This window comes from Magnolia sinica, chromosome 5, assembly GCF_029962835.1.
Source record: "Magnolia sinica isolate HGM2019 chromosome 5, MsV1, whole genome shotgun sequence".
NCBI lineage: Eukaryota > Viridiplantae > Streptophyta > Magnoliopsida > Magnoliales > Magnoliaceae > Magnolia > Magnolia sinica.
In genome coordinates this window covers 31,826,467-31,847,997 of record NC_080577.1, presented here as the reverse complement: position 1 = coordinate 31,847,997, position 21,531 = coordinate 31,826,467, and the positions used below count along the sequence as shown (strand labels likewise).

Genomic DNA, 21,531 nt, shown 5'->3' with positions numbered 1-21,531 from the left:
CCTACTGTCCACGCCATGAGAAACATCCACTGTTGAAACCTTCCTTGGGCCACACTAGTTTTGGATTGGGTTGATTTTTTAGTTCTCTTCTCCCTCCATCTTAGGGAAGCGGATTGGGTCCGGTCTGACCTTTAAGCATCCGACCAGATTTGCATGGGGCCCACCTTGATGTCTCTATTTATCCACACCGTCCATCCCTTTTCTCATATCATTTTAAAGCATGCCCCCAAAATTTAGTAAGCTTAGTTGCATTAAATGCAAGAGTCATCTCTTGTATGGTACACCAGAGCCTTAGATCTGCCTCATTTTTGCGCCCATACCTTAACATGATCTGAAAAAAGGGATGGACAGTGTGGATAAACAGATACATCATAGTAGGCCCCACACAGATCTGGTCCGACGCAATCCACTCCCCCCGAGTAGTAGGAAATCTCGCCATATATCTTATAAGTTCTTCAAACAATGACAAGCCACTTACACAGGACATCAATACCATGACAACAGAAGGTCCCACCGTGAAAATCATCATTGCTTCTCAAAAATCATGATTACCTGTTCGCTAGGCGAGTGATACCTGCATGCTGAGTTAGACCATTGGTTGTTCACTGATTCAAAAGGTGTAGCCCACCTGATGACTGGACAGGCCTGATTTTGTGCTAGATGATTTTCTTGGTGGAGACTGCTTTCCTCACACAAAGAATCAGCAGGATCCATACATCAAGTGGGCCACACCACATGCAACAATGGAGATGGTGAGACAAGCAATGGAAATATTCCATTTGTTGCATGGACCCCACTATAGATTATGTATGCCATCTGACATAGAGCGGGTCATGGACACTTACATGGCCAAGATGGACCAGAGAAGGCCCATTTGGAGGCAGAAGTGATCATGACCGTCAGAACCTTAAAACAGTCTTATCTTGCAAACATGAATGAGTTTTTCAACATATTATATATGATTTTGGGGTAGGAGAAGCTACTTTAGCTAACCAACCGGATTTGCAAGATTCCATCAGATCGACAGTCAAAGGTTCATTTTATTTTCGTTTTTACTATAAATAGTAAGTTTTAATTCGATCATAACTTTTGATCCTGTGAGTTGTAGAAGTCGCGCCCAACATGAAAAGGGCTTAAAAAATTGGGAGAATAATATGGTCAGGCCAAATTGGACACTTAATATTTTTTGACCTAAAACATGAAGTCTAGTAGGAATGGAGATCTTCTATAAATAGTAAGTTTACTATTAATAATAAGTCATGTTTTTTAGGAGTTTGAGTCTAAAACGTCCTAGGTTTGAACTCGTTATTTAAAGGAGTGTAATTTCGTTTTTATCATCAATTAATTTATTTTCGAATTTATTAAAAATTATTTCTATTTTATCCCTTGTGGATTCGAGGAAACTTTGTGAGGAATCCAGAGAGCTCCGTGGATTCTGAGTAGTTGAACCCGAGGAAGACAGTGATTGACCTCATAACGTCCTTCCCTGCGTCACCAGTCAACCATTCATCAGGTGCCCCTCATCAAGATGTGACGCTTAAAAAGCTGGCCTGATCCAAGACCTAAGTTGGGCCATACCAAGGGGAACAATGTGAAATTAGCCTAAAATATCTAAACCACTTGATGTGGCCCAGCTGATATTTTGGGCTGTACATGAACAAAGAGTCCACAAAAACCAGTGGATTGGCCTTTGTAACAATCAAACAAGGAGACAGCCAATTCTCACCTCAGCTATTGTCATACAAGGGATGCTAGTTCCAGATCTCCATTTTCATGCAACACATGCCACACCACCCACTTTGGCACGTGTGCAGCACCCCGGACATTCATAAGGTGGCCCCACCATGAGTATTCTCAAGCCACCAAAAATGAATGCAGTTAGTCCATCCATCAAGGCAAGAAAATACATGTACAAGGGAATGGAAAGTTGGAAAACCATATCCAATGGTTTACATTCAATGTGTGTGTGTTGCTGACCTGATGGGCAGTCTGATCTGATCTTTCAGCGAAGGAGACATGCCGAGGAAACTCTCTGACGAACGTACCAGATCCCACATGCATGCCATAGAGGCTTGTGGTGCCATATTGGAATTAACATTCCTCTTGTTATACATACCTAAACCATCCATGGCTTTATCTGTTGTATCAATGCAGGAACTCGTCGTCTTGAAGATGGCAGTCTGGAACTAACATTCGTCGCATTATACATCCCCACTGTCGATGGATTCCTCTATAGTGTTGATGCAAAAGCCCACGGACGTTCCTAAAGACATGGCCTTCGCGAGCTTTGATCTAGCTCCTTCATGACGTCGTAAAATTAAGATCGTATTAAGTACAGCCCACCTCACCTGAGAATCAGCTTTCTTTTGGGTGAAGCCCAAACCTTTAAGCAATCCATCCAACTGTTCCACAAACAAGAAGATAACAATTAGATAATTACGTTGCTTGCTAGCTGCATTTCTGCTTAGAAGCTTTTTCAATCGACAGACAAGGTCGCATTCTGATGAGATTGGAAGCCCATAAGGAGGATACATATATATCTTTCCTCTTCAAGATCACCATGAAACGAAGGAATGCATTTGTCAACATCCAGCTGATACATAGGCCATTTTCTAGCAGCGTTATGTGAATTACAGGTGCAACTCGGGCCCACACTCTTTGCTTCTATAATATTATTGAGTTATTTATTCATTTCTTTAATTTTATTTGTTTGTTAGTGATTGTAGAGTTTATTTTGTTAGTGTTATATCTCTAGTCAAGGTGCTACTTTAATGGTGTTATTTGATGATTTCTGAATTAATTTACTAGTTACAGACAGTGATTTCAAATTGATAGTATCAACCGATATTATTGGTATTGCAACTTCTTGATACAAAACAGCTCGGAAGTTCCCAATATCGTGCACTGCTTTACAAACTATCGCAATGTATTGCCAAAATATCGATACATTGCGATATTTTGTGGATATCGCTGTCATAAAATCCAAAGTATTGATGATACAATAAATATCGATGACCTCCAGCATCAGCCCCCCCCCTAAAAAAAAGAAAAAAAAAAGAAAAAGAGAGTCAAAAATCACTATTTCTCTTAATTATTATTATTATTATTTCTTTCCATTCCCTTCCTAAGCTGATTTCGACCACTCCTTTTAAATTGTTTAGAGAAAAAAGGGATTTGAATACGAAAATCAAGATAAGTTGGAGTGCCGAAAATGAAATCGATAAATTTTTTTTTTTTCGAATTTAGACATTTTTTTCTACTTAAATCACATGGAATCAGCTAACAAAGATGATAATCCATGATTTTGCATGTTTCGCATGCTCAATCATGGATTTCAACCTCCAACTTAGGAAATTGAGAAAATTAAAAAATTTCCCCATTTTACTCATTTTAACTTGCAATAGAGTGTGGAAAACTGACAATAGTGTGATTGGAGGCTAATTTATAAATTGATAGAAATTTTTGATATTTTTGAAAAAAATATTAATTAAAAATTATCAAAAAGTAATTAAAAATTAATTTTATTTTAAGAAAATTCAATCAACTAGATGTTATTTAGCCCTAATATTTATGTGTAATGATGTCTTTTTAACATCCTGCGAAGTTAAAAATAAAAATAAAAATCAACCAATTACACAATGTTTCCCAATGCTTCTTAAAAAATTGCCTTCCAAAAAAATTATTGGCTTAAAAAAAACTTATTGCCTCCCAGCAATACATTGCACAATACATGTGATATTTCCCATGCAATGCCCGATAATGTTTCCAAATCCCAAGGGTATGATACATGCTTTGCGATACTGAAAACATTGTTGCAGGGGTTAACCCTACCAACCTAATCTAGCCTAACCAACGAGAATTGTGATAAGGTGGAGAATTCAATGCCTCGGGTAGGGCTTGTGTTGGGTCTAGAGTTGCCAACCCATTTCCATGCAGGCCATGATTTTATGTTCATATCATGTATGTTAGTCATAACTTGTGTGTGTGTGCACGTGTGCGCACACGTGCGTGTACAGCATATATGATTGTGTAAGTTGGGTTGGGTTACCCAAGGCCTCAACCCAAGCCCAATCAACCTAGGGTTGGGGTGTGGATTTTCAGCCTGAGCCCATCCCACCTCGATCCAACCTGACCTAATGTCTGGTTTGCGCCAGTCTGGTTCGGGTTGAACCCAACCAAGTGGGACCCTTAATATGAAGGGAGGAATAATAATAGCATGTAATCTTTTGCACACAAGTATTCGTCGGGACATGTGGCAGACATGTAGATGATCTGCACATCAGGTGCACCTTACCATATATCAGTCATGGTATGACAGTCAGATGATCGGAAAATCCTAATTTCACAATCACAACAGTGCCTGGCAATGTAAGACTAAAAAATAAAATTAAAAAAAAACCTCAGATCAAGCACTTGGATCATTTAACCATCCTGATTTCTGGTCCATGACCCATCTATAATGGGGCTTGTGCTATGAGTGGTTTGGATATCTTACACATCAGCCACATCTCCATGGTAACACTTGTGCAACTTGCATTCATCAGTGAAAAAATCCAACCAACCTTGTCAATATCAGCAAGGCCTCCTTCAGAATATCCAAATAGAAGGTACTCTGTCGCAACACCTGCCAGTGCTATGCATGAGAATCGGTTCAATGTCTGTCGAGAAGGACAGGAATTTAGTCTACGAACAATCCATTGCATGTCGAGAGCAATGCTTCCAAGGTACAACACAGTAAATACAATCATCAACAGAGAAATGTATCATAACAGAACGGCTGGGACAGAGTACATTATATTATCATGAAAAACCCACTTCACATACTCCATTCATGCATCTCAATTCAAAATATTCACATTATGAACCGTAACCCAAAAATGGCACTGAACCATACCATACATACCGAATTGATGGCCATCAAATGGCCAGTTGAATATGAAAATAGCCAACAATCGATTACAAGAGTATAGTGTATAATAGAAGAATCGAACATTGACTTATTCCAAAACCCACTACAAGGCCAAAAAAACAAAAGCACAATTAGGAAAAGGTAAATACCAGTGTTTGTGAATATGCTGGAAATCCATAATAGAAGAAATTGGACGCCAGTAAGCTGGCATGTGGTGCCAACCTGCGTGCGTGAGGCATCCAACTCGTGCATCAGATGGGCCCCACCTCATAAATGATTGCACCAAGAGTCTGCCCACTCAATTAATCAGGTGGGCCACACATTTACGAAACAGTGGACAGTCTGAAGTTGCTAATGGCCCACATTCAACATTGGTCTGGAAAGTGAGTGAACCAACCTTATTTTCTACCCAGGTCATACAGCAGGGCATGCCTGAGCTGCACGGGCCACATGTCACACACACATGCCAGGTTGGACATGTGGCCAGTTGTAGACGTGCCTTTGGGCTTAGCAAAACTCCCTATAAAGAGTCTGCAAAATGAATAATAAGATGAAGACATGTACCCCCTGGACCTGAAAGATGCTAAGAAGAAGAAATGGGATAGTCGACCACAAAGAACTGTAAAATGAATAACGTGACAAGCACAAATATACTCAAAGAGTGCACTAGCTGATACAGACTCAATCAGAAAGGTAGGATAGCCCGAAAACCCAATATTGGGAATGATATCATGCACTCATACATGGATCAAAATTGAGAAAATGTTAGCCTAAACTAAAGGGGTGTAATGATCTTGCCTGATGGAGCTACAAAACAGCTCAAGAAGTTCCAAGAAAAAATGATAATAAAAATAAATTAAAAACTGGCAGAAATGGTCATGAAAAGGTATCTAAATTAATAAACAGCATGTCGATGCCCCATCTCCAATTGTCAGATCAGGCTACACACAGGTCTCAACAGCATATTAGGAAACCAGGAAAGGCATATGACTTCAAGGTCTTGTGGTAACCAATAACATCAAGAACGTATGTGCATCTTCAGTCTCTTTTCATATTCAGTAGAAACCTTTCTACCTGTGCTTCTTTCAAGAAGCACTTCGCTAGACTCACGTTTACAATGGAAGACAGAAGCGGGTTGTTCCATTCTCCGAGAAAAGGTGTCACTTCATGGTTCAGATGCGTTCTCCCTTAGATTTGGTGATTAAGAAGAGGCAATAGATATCTAGTTATTGTTGTAAACAAATAAAGAAATTTCTAATAACAATAATAATCTACATATGATAAGAATTAACGTAAACCACTCTTCAATTTAAGAATTTTCAATAAAAAAATCTATATAGTTATATTACTATATATAAGAATAATTATTATGATATATTAATTAATCATTTTTAATAGAATAAAACTCTATTCTTCATTCTATTAATATTAGCTACTAATACTTATGATCCCAGTAGTTACTCGAATTCCCATGCACTATTTCTATTATGTGAACCCTTCGAAATATTGGTATCGTGTTATGTATCGCTCCCTTGAGATATGGATACGTATTAGTTATCGCATGGGATATATCGGTTGTATTGCATAATGTATCGTTGTTGTTGGAAACATGGGGAAACATTGGGAAATTGGTCGAATTTTTTAAAGAAAGTTAAGTGATTGTTAAAAAAGACTTCAATACACACAAATCCAAACATTACAAAAAACAAGTGCACATACATGTTTGTATGAGGTCCTAATCTATTTGTTGTATAACTGAATTGATGCAAGAATATTCATATAATTTATAAATGTAAGAAGACGTGTGGAAACACAAGTAATACATTCAAAAGAAAAAGAATAATTACTAGATCATGTTACATACATATTTAATTTTATGTTTGGACACAAAGATTGCAACCGATTTGTGAGAAATTGAATTTTATTATTATTATTATTTTTTTTCCAATTTTCCGCAACTTACCCCATCTCCTCTAAATCTCAAAATCAAAGCTCCCAATCCATGATTCATGCAAAACATGAAAAATCATAGATTTGTAATAATTTGACATTGATTTAACATGATTTACAAGGGAAAAAAATAATAAAAAATGCTCACCGAATCGAGCATGTGGAATATATCCCACTACTTGTGCATTTCGTATCGCACGGGTGGGATACAAGATATATCGTGGGATATATCAGCCAATATCGTTGATACTTAAAACACTATGTGAACCCACTAGCTCAAAGATTAGAGCATAACATCAGTTTGATTCCGATAGCCGGATTTTCTCTATTTGTTTGATTTTTCCATGATTGATATGTCTGCTTGAGATCAAGGAATATTGAAAAGACTCCTCCCCTTTTTTCTTTTACATGTAGGGTCACCGATAAGACTCTCAATGAGTGAAATCAGCAATCATCCAGGGGTCAAAGTAATAAGCTGCTAGCCTTTCCTCAATCTTAAATCATGGGACTAGAAGATCCAAAAAAGTAAGAGTTTTGCCTATCCCTACTCGTATCTATAGGTGGTGTTATCAAGGAAAGGTGCAGGGAGGCATGAAATGATAACATTTCCTTCTTTAAAAAGATCGGATAGAAATAGAAGGAGAAATTCTATGTGAACTCGCTCAAGCTCACTTTGCAAGTGTACTTGCATCACACATGGAAGAGGCACATGTGTGAGATTGGAGCCGCACTATAGGTAATTGAATGAAGGGGCGTTTTCACACCAGGCTCGAGTGGGGTAGCCCATGGGATGCGGGGACACACTCGGGATGGGTGACCCATGTGATTTGGGGCCTACGGGGGAGATCTCATGTTCGAGACTCCTCACCGGGGGTGATTAATGCGCATTTCACACCGGGCTCGAGTGGGGTAGCCTATGGGATGCGTGGACACACTTGAGGTGGGTGGCCCATGTAATTTGGGGCCCACGAAGGGGGTTCGGATGAGGTCCTAACCCATGCGATGTGGGGCCTGGGCTATGAGATAAATGGATTAATTCGTCATACTCTAACAGTTAGAGCTTTTAAAGCAAGTGGTTAATTGTCCTACATCAAATTGGTATCAGAGCAGGAGGTCTCGTGTTCGAGATTCCTCACCGGGGGTGATTAATACAAGAGCATTTTCACACCGGGCTCGAGTGGGGTAGCCCGTGGAATGCGGGGACACACTCGGGGTGGGTGACCCATGTGATTTGGGGCCCACTGGGGAGATCTCATGTTCGAGACTCCTCACCGAGGGTGATTAATGCGCATTTCACACCGGGCTCGAGTGGGGTAGCCTGTGGGATGTGGGGACACACTCGAAGTGGATGGCCCACGTGATTTGGGACCCATGAAGGGGGTTCGGCCGAGGTCCTAACCCATGCGATGTGGGGCCTGGGCTATGAGATAAAGGGATTAATTCGCCATACTCTAACAGTTCGAGCTTTTAGAGTAAGTGGTTAATTGTCCTGCATCATAATTCCACTGCATAGATACCATGTTTCAAAGATCAGGCCAATCTAATCATCAGACAGTCTTATGCATCAATTGCTCAAGGCAAAGCAGCTAGCCACCCAATGTACATCATATGAACAGAATGGTATGATGAATACAAGATGCCAAATACTTCTAGAAAATTCAAAACCAGAGCAAAAGGCCTCGCATGGAACAATGACCAAAAGAACAAGCATAATCAACATTTTATTTGAATGATATGTTTCACAAAAGAAAAACAACCAAGTAGAAGTGAATCAGACGGGCCCCACCGTCCAGATTTTTAGCAGAAAAATCAGGCCCATCTGCACATTAGGTGGACCTCGTGCTGATAATGTGAACCATTGGCAACAATTTTGAGTCCATATGTCATCTTCAAGCATTTTCAGCCTGCGTGATGACTTGAACTGAATGACACTTTCCAGGTTATCAACTCTCAATGGGACACCTGATTCATGCTCGTGTGTCTCACAAGCACATGGCAAGGCCGGTACATGTGGCCTGTGCTGATGTGTCAAGAACTAAATGTGCCAGCCTTGCCATATAAATCACAATGTGTGTCTGTGGAAGCACAGAACCATAATATGTGCAACTGTACTTTCCCCAAAAGCTGCAACTTCTAAAAATTACAAGAAAAAAATATAATAGAAGTAGCTCTCACCTTGGCAGATACTTTTCCAGTATTGACCTGCATAGCATCGAAAAATCAGGAAATTAAAAACTGATAAAGATAGTGAAGTACAGAAGCAGTAACTGCATAGGGAGTTGTTTGCACAGATCAAATTACTTGTTGATGCCCATTCGATTCATCTGCTTGTTGATATCCGTTCCATGAATCATAGTTCTAAAACTCATTGACTTGACAAGAAATAGAACCGGGACACCGAGAAATTTGCCGCCGAGCTTGACTGAGTTAAGACTCAGCAAGACCCCTTGAGTCGACTTGTGAACTCGGTCAACTTTGCAAGACTCAAACCAAGTCACTCATCAAATAACTTCATTTGTAAAAGATTTAAACGTAAACAGTGAGATTCAAACTCACGACCTCAAATGGGAGAGCAGGAACATCTATCATTAGGCCAAGCAAACTGGGCTGGATATCGAGTTGAGTCCAGTTTTTGGGTCTTCAAACCATGCTATGAATCTCGTAAGTCTTAAGAATTACCATTGAAATGATAAGATAATCCTTCCACAGTTTTAGAGGCTCGCAGTCAATCGTGACAGTGAACCTTCACCGCCTATGAAAGGAGTGATGATGCACTGTTTTGACTGTAGCAGACCAGTGAGTCCAACTGGGTTGGCTAGATATTGGCACATACTCTGTGCAGTCCGACAAAGAAATCAGGAATTGCAAAAGACAGTTCTAAATGGGATTGAATTGGCAGATGAACTGGTTTGGACAAGCTGCTTTTAAAAAAATAAAAAAATAAATGAAAGATTCAATTTTTATGAAATGTAGATGATATTGTAATCAAGATATGACGTAATGGTATCGGCCGGCTGGCTCAGCCCTGTAAACCCCCGTAAAAGTAGAGGAGTGGAGATTTGAGGAAGAAGATATAAGGAATGGATGAGAGAGAGAGAGAGAGAGAGAGAGAGACGGCGGGGGGATGGGATTGGAGAATACGTAGTTGTCTATTAGGGCTTCCAACCCCACACACTCTTTTATTATAATACTAGAGTACAATAAAGTACTCCATGGGAGAATTGTGACATACACAAAAAGATACATAAAAGTACATCCATATAACTCTCTATACTCCCCCTCAAGTTGGAGCATAGATATTGATCATGCCCAACTTGTCAGTGATACGAAGAAGACCATCCCTACTAAGAGATTTGGTAAGAACATCAGTCAACTGGTCCCTGGAGCGAACAAAAGGAGTAGAAATTTCCTTCATAACAACTTTTTCCTGAATGAAATGACAGTCAATCACAATGTGTTTCATGCGCTTATGGAACACCGAATTGCTAGCAATGTGAATGGTAGCATGGTTGTCGTAATGCAAAGGAATGGGAATCGAAGGAGGTTAATCAAGTTCCTGTAAGAGGGAGCGAAGCCAAATAAGTTTATATGTCACATGAGCCATTGCCCAATACTCAGCCTCGGCAGCAGATCGCGCCACAATGGACTATTTCTTGCTCTTCCAAGTGACAAGGTTGCCACCTACAAACGTACAATATCCGAACGTAGAACGTTGATCATGTGAACTGCTAGCACAGTCAACACCAGAGTAACCAGACAAATGAAGATAGTCATGCGGTTGAAAAAGTAAACCTTTGACTAGGGAGGACTTAAGATACCGGACGACATGATACATTGTGGTCAGATGTGTATTCCAAGGACAATGCATGAATTGACTTACAATTCCCACAACATACGAAAGATCGGGCCGAGTAATAGTGAGATAGATGAGTCTGCCAACCAACCGTCGATATGTCCCAGGATCAAAGAGGAGCTCATCATTACTAGGACTGCTTTTGTAAGTCGGATCCATAGGTGTGGTAGTGGGCTTACATCCTAGCATCCTAGTCTCGAAGAGTAAATCAAGGGCATGTTTTCTTTGAGAGAACCAGATTTAGATTGAGCAACTTCTATGCCCAGAAAAGACATAAGAATTCCTAGATCTTTGATCTCAAATCGAGTCTTGAGAAAATATTTAATTTGTATCATTCCCTCAGTATCATCGCCGGACAACACAATGTCATCTATATAGACAATCAACACCATGATCCCAGTAGGGCGATGATAGATGAATAGGGATTGATCGGCTTGATTGTGAATAAATCTAAAATCCATGAGAGCACGACGGAATTTATCAAACCAGGCACGTGGGGATTGCTTAAGGCCATAAATGACTTCTTCAAGCGACACATAAGGCGTTTGTTAGAAGCCATAGAGAAGCCTGCAAGCTGATCCATATAAACCTCCTCGGCAAGATCATCGTTCAAGAAAGCATTCTTCACATCAAGTTGAAATAGGGACCAAGATATATCGACCGCCAAGGAGATAACCACATGAATAGAGTTAAGCTTGGCAACATGAGAGATGTCCCAAAGTAGTTTATGCTATGTCTGTGTATAACCATTTGCAGCTAGTTGTGCCTTATAAGTTGTACCAATCAATAGAACCATCGGGAAGGTACTTGATGGTATAAACCCACCAACAACCAATTGTCTGTTTGCCTTCAGGTAGGGGAACTAGCTCTCAAGTCTTGTTCTTTTCCAACGCCTACATTTCATCCATCATAGCCTTAGTCCAATTATGTTTACTCACAGCTTCCTTCAAGTTACACGGGATAATAGTTGAGGATATGGAAGCTACAAAAGACTAGACTGAAGGTGAAAGATGGTGATATGAAGCAAAATTGCTAATGGGATGCTTAGTGTATGAGCGGGGAGGCTTGCGCAAGGCAATAGGAAAATCATCAGGAGGCAAAAAGTGTATACCTGAGCCACCGATAAAAGTAGATGAGATGAGTGGCGGATGAGCAGTGGAGGATTTAGTTTGTCGATGATATACAAGAATGGGTTTTGAGACAAACAGAGTGGGAGCATCATCAAGACGAGACAAGAAGGGGTTTGGAGGTAGATTGCACATGCTCCCCCTGACTCAGAAGATGACTTTGTAAAGATCTGCCTTCATTAGAGAAGTACAGAATGCCATCAAAAAATGTCACATTGGCGGATACATATCTCTTAGCAATCTGAATGTCACATCGGCGGATACATATCACATCAGCGAAGTAAGACGCATTTTGTGGCCCATGAACTCAACTTGTCATTAGTACCATTGAGAATTTGAACAAAGCATGTACATAAAAAAACTTTAGAGGGTAATGGAAAGGGTATATTGTGTGGATGCAAAATTTCAAATGAAGACTTATGAGACAATATTCGATAGGGAATGTGATTAATTAAAAATATAGCAGTAAGCAAAGCATCATCCCAAAAATGTTTAGGAAGACTCATACCAAGTAAGAGGGCATGGGTGACTTCAAAAAGATGATGGTTCTTTTACTCAGCCACACCATTTTATTAAGGGGTCCATGGACACGAATTGCTAGACAAAATACCATGGTCCTACAAGAAAGACAAAAAGGCATGCGACAGATACTCACCCCCCATTGAAATTGGGTAACTACCTCATTGTAAAATATTTTAAACATATCAAACACTTCATGTTTAAACTTTAAAAGATACACCCATATCATTCGAGTACAATAATCAATAAAGGTAACAAAATATTTATATCCAAAAAGAGAAATAATAGGGGCAAGACCCCAAACATCAAAGTGGACTAGTTCAAAAGGTCTAGGTTTCCTGTCAAATGAACTAGGAGGAAAGACGGTCTTGTGATATTTGGGGAACTCATAAGTCTCACAGCATAAAGGTTTAGATACAGAAATTGAAGGAAATAAGAGCTTTAATCTAGACAATGATGGGTGCCCTAAGTGGCAATGCCACCTTGACACAGACTCCCTATCTTAGGATAAGACACTAGTTTCTATCACAAGAGCATCATCTAAGAAGTAAATGTTGTCACATTCATGGCCCCCACCAATCATCCCCTTCGTCTGGAGGTCCAAAAACACACAATGAGAGGGAAAGAATGTCACTGAACAATTCAACGATTTCGTAAGAGAACTAACATATAATAGATTGAAGGGAAAACTAGGAACATACGGAACCAACGACAACTACAGGGAGAAAGAAAGCTTGATGGTACTAGTTCTAGATACGGGGGTTTGGTTCTTATCCGCAATATTGACAAAATGTGACTGATTAAAAGGAATGTAAGAATTAAACATGTGAGGCTTACAAGTCATGTGAGAGGTGGCTCCAAAGTCAATGACCCAAGACGAAGGAGAAGATGACACATGAAGAGCAGTACCTGACTTCGCTACAATGGCTCCGGAAACATCAAAATTATCACGATCATGGAGTCGCATAAAGGCATCATAGATCTCTCGGGAGACAATGACAGTATCACCTGAAGGAGACTTCTCTTGAGGTTCTCCAAGAGTAGGTTGCAAAGCTGGATCAGCATCAGAAGGAGAACTATTAGCCAAAGATTCACTTGCCCATGATGGACGACCCATAAGTTTCCAACACTGATCAACAGAATGGTTTGTGCCCCCACAATATGTGTAACTGCAAGATGCATCACGGCCACGTCCACGTCCACTTCGGCCACAGTAGCCACCATGATCATACCACACCCCCGCCATGATTGTTATAACCAAAGTCACCGCTACGCCCAGGTGCTCTGGATGCAGGATTAAAAGAAGACTAGTCATCAACTGCGTATGCAGAGTTATCAAATGATACTAAGGTATATGTAGTTGAGGTAGCAACACGCTGGACCATATCATAAATCGTTATCAAAGGAGGAAGAGGATCCATCACAACAATCTGGCCACGAACACCTTTATATTCTAATTTAAGGCTGGAAAGGAACTGCATGCTTGGGGTTTCTTCCCATTGTTTACAAACAAGGTCATATTCTTTCTTGCACTCGGACGGAAGAGGATGATAGAGATCCAACTCATCCCACATACCTCGAAGGAATCCTGTTGGTACTTACTGATATCTAAAATCAACTTTAAAACTTTTAATAAATTCCCTGCTTCTGAATACATGTCATGCAGGATATTCCATATCTTTTTTACATAAGATGGAAACATAACTGAGTTACTTATAGACAGATCCATACTGTTAAGTAACCAAGCCATGACTTGGTAGTTCTCCTTGGTCCAAGTTGTAATGTCCATCTGTAGGGTCTGGAGCATTATCTAATATGTAGTTAAGTCTATCTCTTCCTCCCAAAAATAATTTCATGGACTGAGCCCATTGCAAATAATTATTACCATCCAACTTGACTGTTGTAATCAACAAGAGATACGAGTCAAAAGACCCCGCACCAGATCTAGAAGAGGTTTTATCATCCATATGGTTCACAGACACTAATCTGGAGCAACAAGACACTTATAGAGAATAAGAATAGTCACCAGACTATACAGGACAAATTTCCACACAACATAAGCTCCAACCAATGGGCTATGGGTCCAGGAAGGAGAGAAAACTCAAGATCCAGCATAAAACTTCCCAAAAAGGCTTGCACAGACACAGTCCACTGCCATAAAATGCAAAGGGAGCATACCAGGTATACACCAGATCTTGTGGTGTCTGTTCAGGGTCCCCAGGGGGGACAAAAACAAAGCAGCCGCACCTCTAAAGTGTCCGGAGAACACCAAAACATCTCCCCTTGATAAAATAAAATAAAATTTAAAAAAAAAAAAAAAAAAACTCCCATGGATGTCTTTGTATGGTAAAACTAACCAACCCTAGGGAGAAATCCCCAAAAAACACTTACTGATTTGGGACAAATCGCGAAAAAACGAAGTCTTGGTGTTTTTCCGCCGGACTTGAAAAATGGCCAAAACACGGGCCAAATTAGTCCCAAAAACCCTGCAAAAATCACCATAATTCCTCTAAAATCAAACTCTATCAGATCATGTTCTTCCCGATGCATAACTGTCCATACAAAACTTACGGTTGCTGACATTAGCAGGTCACTGCAGCTCCAATCAACGTGAGATCCTTGGGCTCTAATACCAAGTAGAGGAGTGGATATTTGAGGAAGAAGATAAAAGGAATGGAAGATAGAGAAGAGAGAGAGAGAGAGAGAAGAAGAAGAAGAAGTTCGGAGAATACTCGGTTGCATATTACGGCTTCCAACCCCATACACGCTAGTATTATTCTCTCTTTTTTTGGACATATATTTGATGGTATAATGGACCATTCTTTGGCAAGAATGTTGTTTGTCAGGCAGTGTCATCTTGACCTACTGAAAGTCGATCAGATAGGGCCTAATAGAACACAAATCAAACATGATTTGGTGGATTATAGACCATTAAATATAAATACAACAATGAAAAAATATGGAAAAATGTATTTTAAAAAAATGATGGTTCACCTTGGCCTTCCAATATTTTTCAAAATGGTTTGCTTCCCTTTAGTTCATCAAATTCTCATATTTCATGTTTTAATCCTTAAAATAGACCAAAATGATTCCTTCATGGTTGAAATGAATAAAGAAGTGGAAAAATGAGAGAGATTGAAAAATAATAATCATAATAGGCTGTTTATGGTTGTATCTGCCTATAACAGTCATATCAGCTGCATAATGGTACTGATATGGGACATATCAGTCCCTGTCAGCCGATATGGACCATTTTTCCATAACGGATATATTCACCCCCATGCCACATAATGGGGTGTGACCATTTCCTTTGCATAATGGCTGATACAGTAATGTAACAAATTTTTAATGATAGCATTCAATGATAGTGTATGCTTTGCTGGGTATAAATTCACTTCTTTATAGTTGGAAAAAGAGTTCTGCAACCGCTCAGCCCACGGGCGCCTCTACAAGTGGACACATGTACCAACCTGGTGCGTGCAACATTCTACTTGTGTGCATCAGGAAGGTCCTGCCCAGTAGATTACCTGTCCCAAAAAGCAGGCCAGTCCATTCATCTAGTGGGCCACATGTACATTGAATATCAACAGCTGAAATCCGTTTTCTTTCTTGTTTCCTTTTCTTTTCAAACTAGCCATTGCTCTCATACAATCATAGCCTAACCTGATGAGTTGACAGACATGATCTATGGACCAGTTCATGGCACCCACCTGATACATGGCAGCTCGGGTATTCCAGACACCATGTGAAGAGGTGCGTGTGCTCTAAGCAAAGCTCTAGGAATATGCTACAAGCTCCAGAAACCATTAAAACCAAGAATGAAAGCGACAATACTTGAATTATCCATAGACAGAAATGCAATGCATGCAGTTTGCAACAATCACAAAATACATTGAAATGCAATGTTAGAGATTCTGGTAAACAAAATAAGGAAAGAAAAAAAAGGGATCATTGTTATCGTTTTACACTAGACAGATGTTGTTCCATTCCCAAAAGAAGAAAAAGATAGAGAAAATGAGACCTTAGAAAGCTTACTTCTTCGAGAAACTCAAAATCCACAAAAGCTGTCCCTGCCTGCACATTTAGGGATCCTTCCTTCTTCAAAGCTTCCAAACTTGACAATGTATATCCCTTTGGAAGAACTCCAAGCAAGTAAGCTATTAGGAAATGACCAGCTTCATGCTGCAGAGACACACCCCCTCAATAATTATTTCACAAGGCACATTAGCCCATGCTATTAGCTTGACTTTAAGGAACTTATGAAATTAAATACTGATAGGAAAACACGGCTCAATCAAATGAATTAGCAAGCATACTTGAACTAGAGGCCTGCTTGATGATGATGATATTGCAGGTAGGAAAAAGGTTAGCCCATAAAAACCTTGTTTTAACAAGTTAACAAAATGCAAAATAAATAAATAAATAATAACATTGTCAGGTTGCTGAATTGTTATTGGGAGTATTCAACTTCTAGAAAGACACATGTTAGTCTTCTTTCTTTCTTTTTTGAAGGATAACACAAAATTTTATTAAGCTTTTTTTTTTTTTTTTTTAAAGGATGTCAATGTGCCATCTTGAAAACAAAGATAAATACCCAACAAAACCCTTACACCATTCCCTTGATTCAAAACCCCATCTTGAAATACATACTAGCATCTAGATATCCAGCGTTTGACCCTAAGAAAGCATCAGGGTGGCTCATCTTGTCGCATCCAGTTTCAGTCCACACCTCCACAAGACTGCCACCATAGCCATCTGCCAAACCTCCACGATTCTTTTACTCCCCTTGCCACCCTCATGTCAACTTTCCATAAGCTCTTCCACAGTTTGTGGCATTGACCACAAGACCCCAAAAGAGATGAGATCTTTCCCCATATATCATAAGCAAACAGGCAATGAATGAACAAATGACTGCATTGCCTGTTCATTATGCAACCATTCATGATGCACATACCTCTCTTCCTATGGTTGTCAATAGTGAGGATCTTTCTCTTACACACCAACCATAAGAAAGTGAGAGTCCAAGGCAGCACTTGACAGCTTATTGGTCTTCAAACACAACCAAAAATTGGTGGATTCAAGTGCCTTGGTTGGCCAGTTGAAGAGACAAATCTAATTTTTAGCAATTCCCAACTATTTCGGGCTTTCTCGTGCATGTTTGGAAAATTTGTCGATTAAATTGAGAACAGAAGGAAAATAGTCAATCTAAAAATAAAGAGAGGGGGATTAAGAGTCAGACAGACAGTACACTAGCAAAGATGAGGTTTCCAAGAAAATAAGAAACTGTGGTCCAAACAGAAATGAATAAAGAAGAATTATTACTGTTGTTAAATCTGTCAATTGGGCTTTGTTTAAATCTGTTAATTGGGTTTGATTTGTGTAGTAGTGTTTTAGGCCCATAGGATATGTTTTGAGTAGTTGTTTAAGCAAGAAGAGTATAATTGTAATTTTGCTATTGGTGTTTAGTTCAACCTAATAAAACATAGGAAGGAGGGTGGGCGTGAGATATCTGAATGATATTGATGTGGATTCGAGTGATGACGAGCCAAAAACTTCAATGTGGTGTTATTCTAGAAGTGCAGTCGCGTGCGTATCTTATTACAAAAAATGCCACAATTTATGTGGTGTTTTTCACATAAATTGAAGTAAATTGATAGTAAGGTTATTATGGAGCCCAAAAGTGTAGTTGTTGGTCCCTCATCACATGTGGAAAATGTTTGGATCTTTGTTTAATGCGACAATAACGTCTGTGAAGCTGAATGAGAAGAATTATCTTTTATGGGCCAAGTATGTTGAGGCGTTTCTCTTAGCCTGCAAAAAGGATCATTTCCTCACGAATCCTAAGTATAGACAATGAATGCGTGATGATGCGTAGATTCGATCTTGGCTGTGGAATAGCATGGAACCTAAGGTGAGTTCCAATTTCGTGTTCTTGAACACAACAAAAAATGTTTGGGATCCTATGAGGAAGATCTACTCCTTGGAACAAAATATTTATTGGGCTTGTTAGTTATGCAAGGATATTTTTTCATTATAAAAAGGGAGATAAGCCACTTGGTGAATACTTTGCAAAATTTACTGGAATGTGGAAAGAGGTCTCCATATATCATCTCATTACTTATGATATCACCCTTATGAAAGCCGTGAAACTCTTGTCTGGGATTGCCAAAAGAGTATTAATCGACAAAGGATCATATTATGGGAGGTGTATCCATTCCTTCAGAGGCTGAAGTTTGTATAATGCTTCATAGAATCTCTCTTGCAAATGAATCCAATAATATTCATGTTAATGTATCTAATAAAATTGCATTAGCCACTTCTTCTGGTTTTTCTGGTTTACATGGAGGCCATGGTGGATGTGTTGGGCATGGTGGTGTTGTTGGTGGTGGCAGAGGTGGTAGATTCCTATGGGAAGGTAAAGGTAGTTATAGTGGTAGAGGAAACCGTACATGTACTCATTGTGGCTTGACATCATATTGTGGATTTTTATTAGGATCTTCATCGTAAACCACCAAGGCCTAATCAAGCCCTTGTGATTGAGGAAGTTTCTACAGATGACAAACCCCCCCACCTCCACTTCCTCTAATACCAGTGATTATCATATTAGTGTTTTATTTTTTTATTTTTGAAAGATGATGCAATTCTATTAAGGTTGAACGGCCTAAGAGAAACAAAGCAGCAAAGAAGAAGATAGAAAATACAAGAGGAAACCAACAAAGAGAAAAATACAAACAAAAACCTATACAAACCCAACCTAGAAAAGCTAACGGCCAAAACTACCTCAGGGAGCCTAGCATACAAAGCAACCTAGCTACAGACACCTTTAGCAAAACCTCTGATATTGCGAAAGCATCGATCATTTCTTTCTAGCCAAACGGACCAGAGAATGGCTAGAAGGGCAATCTGCACCTAATAGCTCCAAGGGAGCCTACCCCTCCATGGTGCCAGGAGGGCTACCAGAACAAGCCTTCAATCGAATATTGCATCACCCAACTAACATTCGCAAATCTAAGGATGCCGGACCACACAATGCAAGAGAAGGAGCAATGGATGAACAAATCATCAACAAACTCCTCCACACTCTAGTAGAGAGGGCAAGCATAGGCAAGACAAAGGACTTTTTATGCAATTTGTCGATGGTTAGAATCCCATTCCTCCCAGTCAGCCACACAAAGGCATCAACTTTGGGGATGGCAAGGAGTAGCACCAGGATTAGGCCAGGACAACACCTCATAAAGTGACCTCACAGAAACAACCCCGAACTTGCAGCACCACACAAGGACTGGAGCTGACGCAATCCCCTGCAAATGAGACACGAGGGCAACCAAATCTCCAAATTCTAAATCATTCAACTCTCTATAACAAGGAGGCAACCACACCCCCAGAACCCTGAGCAGAAAAACAGCTAGCAACAGAGATATTTGCTACTAGACAAAGGTTGGTAAGGGAGGGGAAGGACATGCAAAGAGGGGCATCCCCACACTACACATCATCCCAAAATCTAAACTTGGACCCCTCCTCGATGGCAAACCTAAGACCCTCAGCCAATAAAGGGGCAAGCACAACCACTGATTTCCACAAAAAGTAAGCACTATAGATGGAAGAATCCCTAATCCACCAACCTATGGGGGAGAAACCATACATGGCAGTAATGACCCTTCTCCATAGGCTGGACTCCACTCTGAATCTCCACACCCACTTACCCAAGAGAGCCTTATTAACCATTTCAAGGCATTTAATCATCACCCCTCCTTCCTCTACAAACATATTGCCACTTTAACAAATTAAATTTCCTATTACGTGCCACCTTGCCATAGGAAATCCCTTATAAGCTTGTCTATCCGAGCCACAACACTAACTTAGGACACTAAAATAGGGACATGAAATAAAGGGGGGAGATTGGAGAGGGAAGCTTTAATAAGTTAATTCTACCGCCTAGGGATAGAAACTTGCTTTTCCAGGGAGACAACTTCCTCTCAAACTTGCTTTTCCAAGGAGACAAATTCCTCTCCATTCTCTCCATAACCCTGCCAAATAGAAGTAAAGCAGGCTTTCCTAAACACAGCAGAAGCCTAGATAAGATGAGGTAAAGAAGCTAGCCAAGCAACCAAAAACCTCGGCTAACTAGGCAACCTCTTCATGGGATATATTAATACCCAAAAGCTCACTTTTAACTAAGTTGATATTAAGGCCATAAACCACCTCAAACCATCTAACAACAATCTGAAGGTTAGCCACCTTAGACTCAGAAGCCTCATAGAACAGGAGGGTATCATTTGCAAACAAAAGATGGTTAATAAACTGAGGAAATTTTGAAACTTGAAACCCTCAAGTAAACTCTCGACTTGGCTTTTAAATAACATCTTGCTAAGGGCCTCGACCACCACAACAAACGAGAAGGGGGAGAGGGAATCCCCTTGGCAGAGGCCCAAGTGGCTTTAAAAAAAACAATGGAGACCCATTAATCAACATCGAAAACTTAGCTAAAGAAACACAAGAATAGATCCAACTTCTCCACTTCTCACAAAAACCCATATGAGATGGCATGTAATCTAAAAGGGACTAAGCCACATGATCATACGCTTTTTCTAGATCCAATTTACCAATAACACCCTATCTACCTGCCTTGCATCAAGACTCCAAACATTCATGAGCCACCAAAGCATTGTCGAGGATCTACCTACCAAACGCACTCAGGAAATGCGAAATGACCTTAGGAAGAACCACCCTAGTTCTTTGACTTAAAATCTTGGCTACAATCTTATAAGGACTGCCAATAAGATTGATAGGTCTGAAATTCTTTAGTCTATCAGCACCTTCCACCTTGGGGACAAGAGCTAGGAAAGAACAACCTAACTTAGTTATGATGCGACTAGAGCCATGAAACTCTTCAGCAAAAGCTAGCAAGTCAAACTTGATAAGATCCCAGAAAGATTGGAAGAAGGCAAATGGAAAACCATCTAGACCTGGGGCTTTATTCTTCCCCAACTCCCAAACAACTTCCTTGACTTCCTTAATTCAAATAGGGACCTTAAGAGTGAAGGCCTCCTCTGGAGAGATGGGATCAAAGGTTAGATTATCGACAAGTGATTAAAGGCTAAATTATCAACAAGAGGTCTCAAATTAGTGTTACACTACCACGGGAGGAATATGCATGGTTCCTCTCTTCTAGT

At 40.0% G+C, this 21,531-nt stretch overlaps 2 protein-coding genes across 6 annotated transcripts in view; both read right to left on the bottom strand.

Moving 5' to 3' along the window:
- Positions 1-1,879, bottom strand: part of LOC131245899 (inositol phosphorylceramide glucuronosyltransferase 1-like) — a 30,359-nt gene extending 28,480 nt beyond the window's left edge. Inside the window, exon 1 of the mRNA XM_058245662.1 lies at positions 1,727-1,879. Within this exon, the coding sequence (XP_058101645.1) occupies positions 1,727-1,741 (15 nt within the window). The 5' untranslated portion in view covers positions 1,742-1,879. The remainder of the gene's footprint in view (positions 1-1,726) is intronic.
- Positions 1,880-1,908: 29 nt separating this feature from the next.
- The window catches only part of LOC131245900 (uncharacterized), a 32,238-nt gene continuing 12,615 nt past the window's right edge, over positions 1,909-21,531 (bottom strand). For 2 of the 5 annotated variants that reach the window (XM_058245667.1, XM_058245663.1), the window contains 4 exons: positions 16,394-16,540; positions 9,035-9,061; positions 4,563-4,658; positions 1,909-2,402 (listed from right to left, as the gene is read on the bottom strand). In XM_058245667.1, the coding sequence (XP_058101650.1) occupies positions 2,202-2,402; positions 4,563-4,658; positions 9,035-9,061; positions 16,394-16,540 (471 nt within the window). In that variant the 3' untranslated portion in view covers positions 1,909-2,201. Of the gene's footprint in view, positions 2,403-4,562; positions 4,659-9,034; positions 9,062-13,261; positions 13,412-16,393; positions 16,541-21,531 lie in introns of those variants that run through there. The other 3 variants (XM_058245665.1, XM_058245664.1, XM_058245666.1) reach the window with 3 other exon arrangements.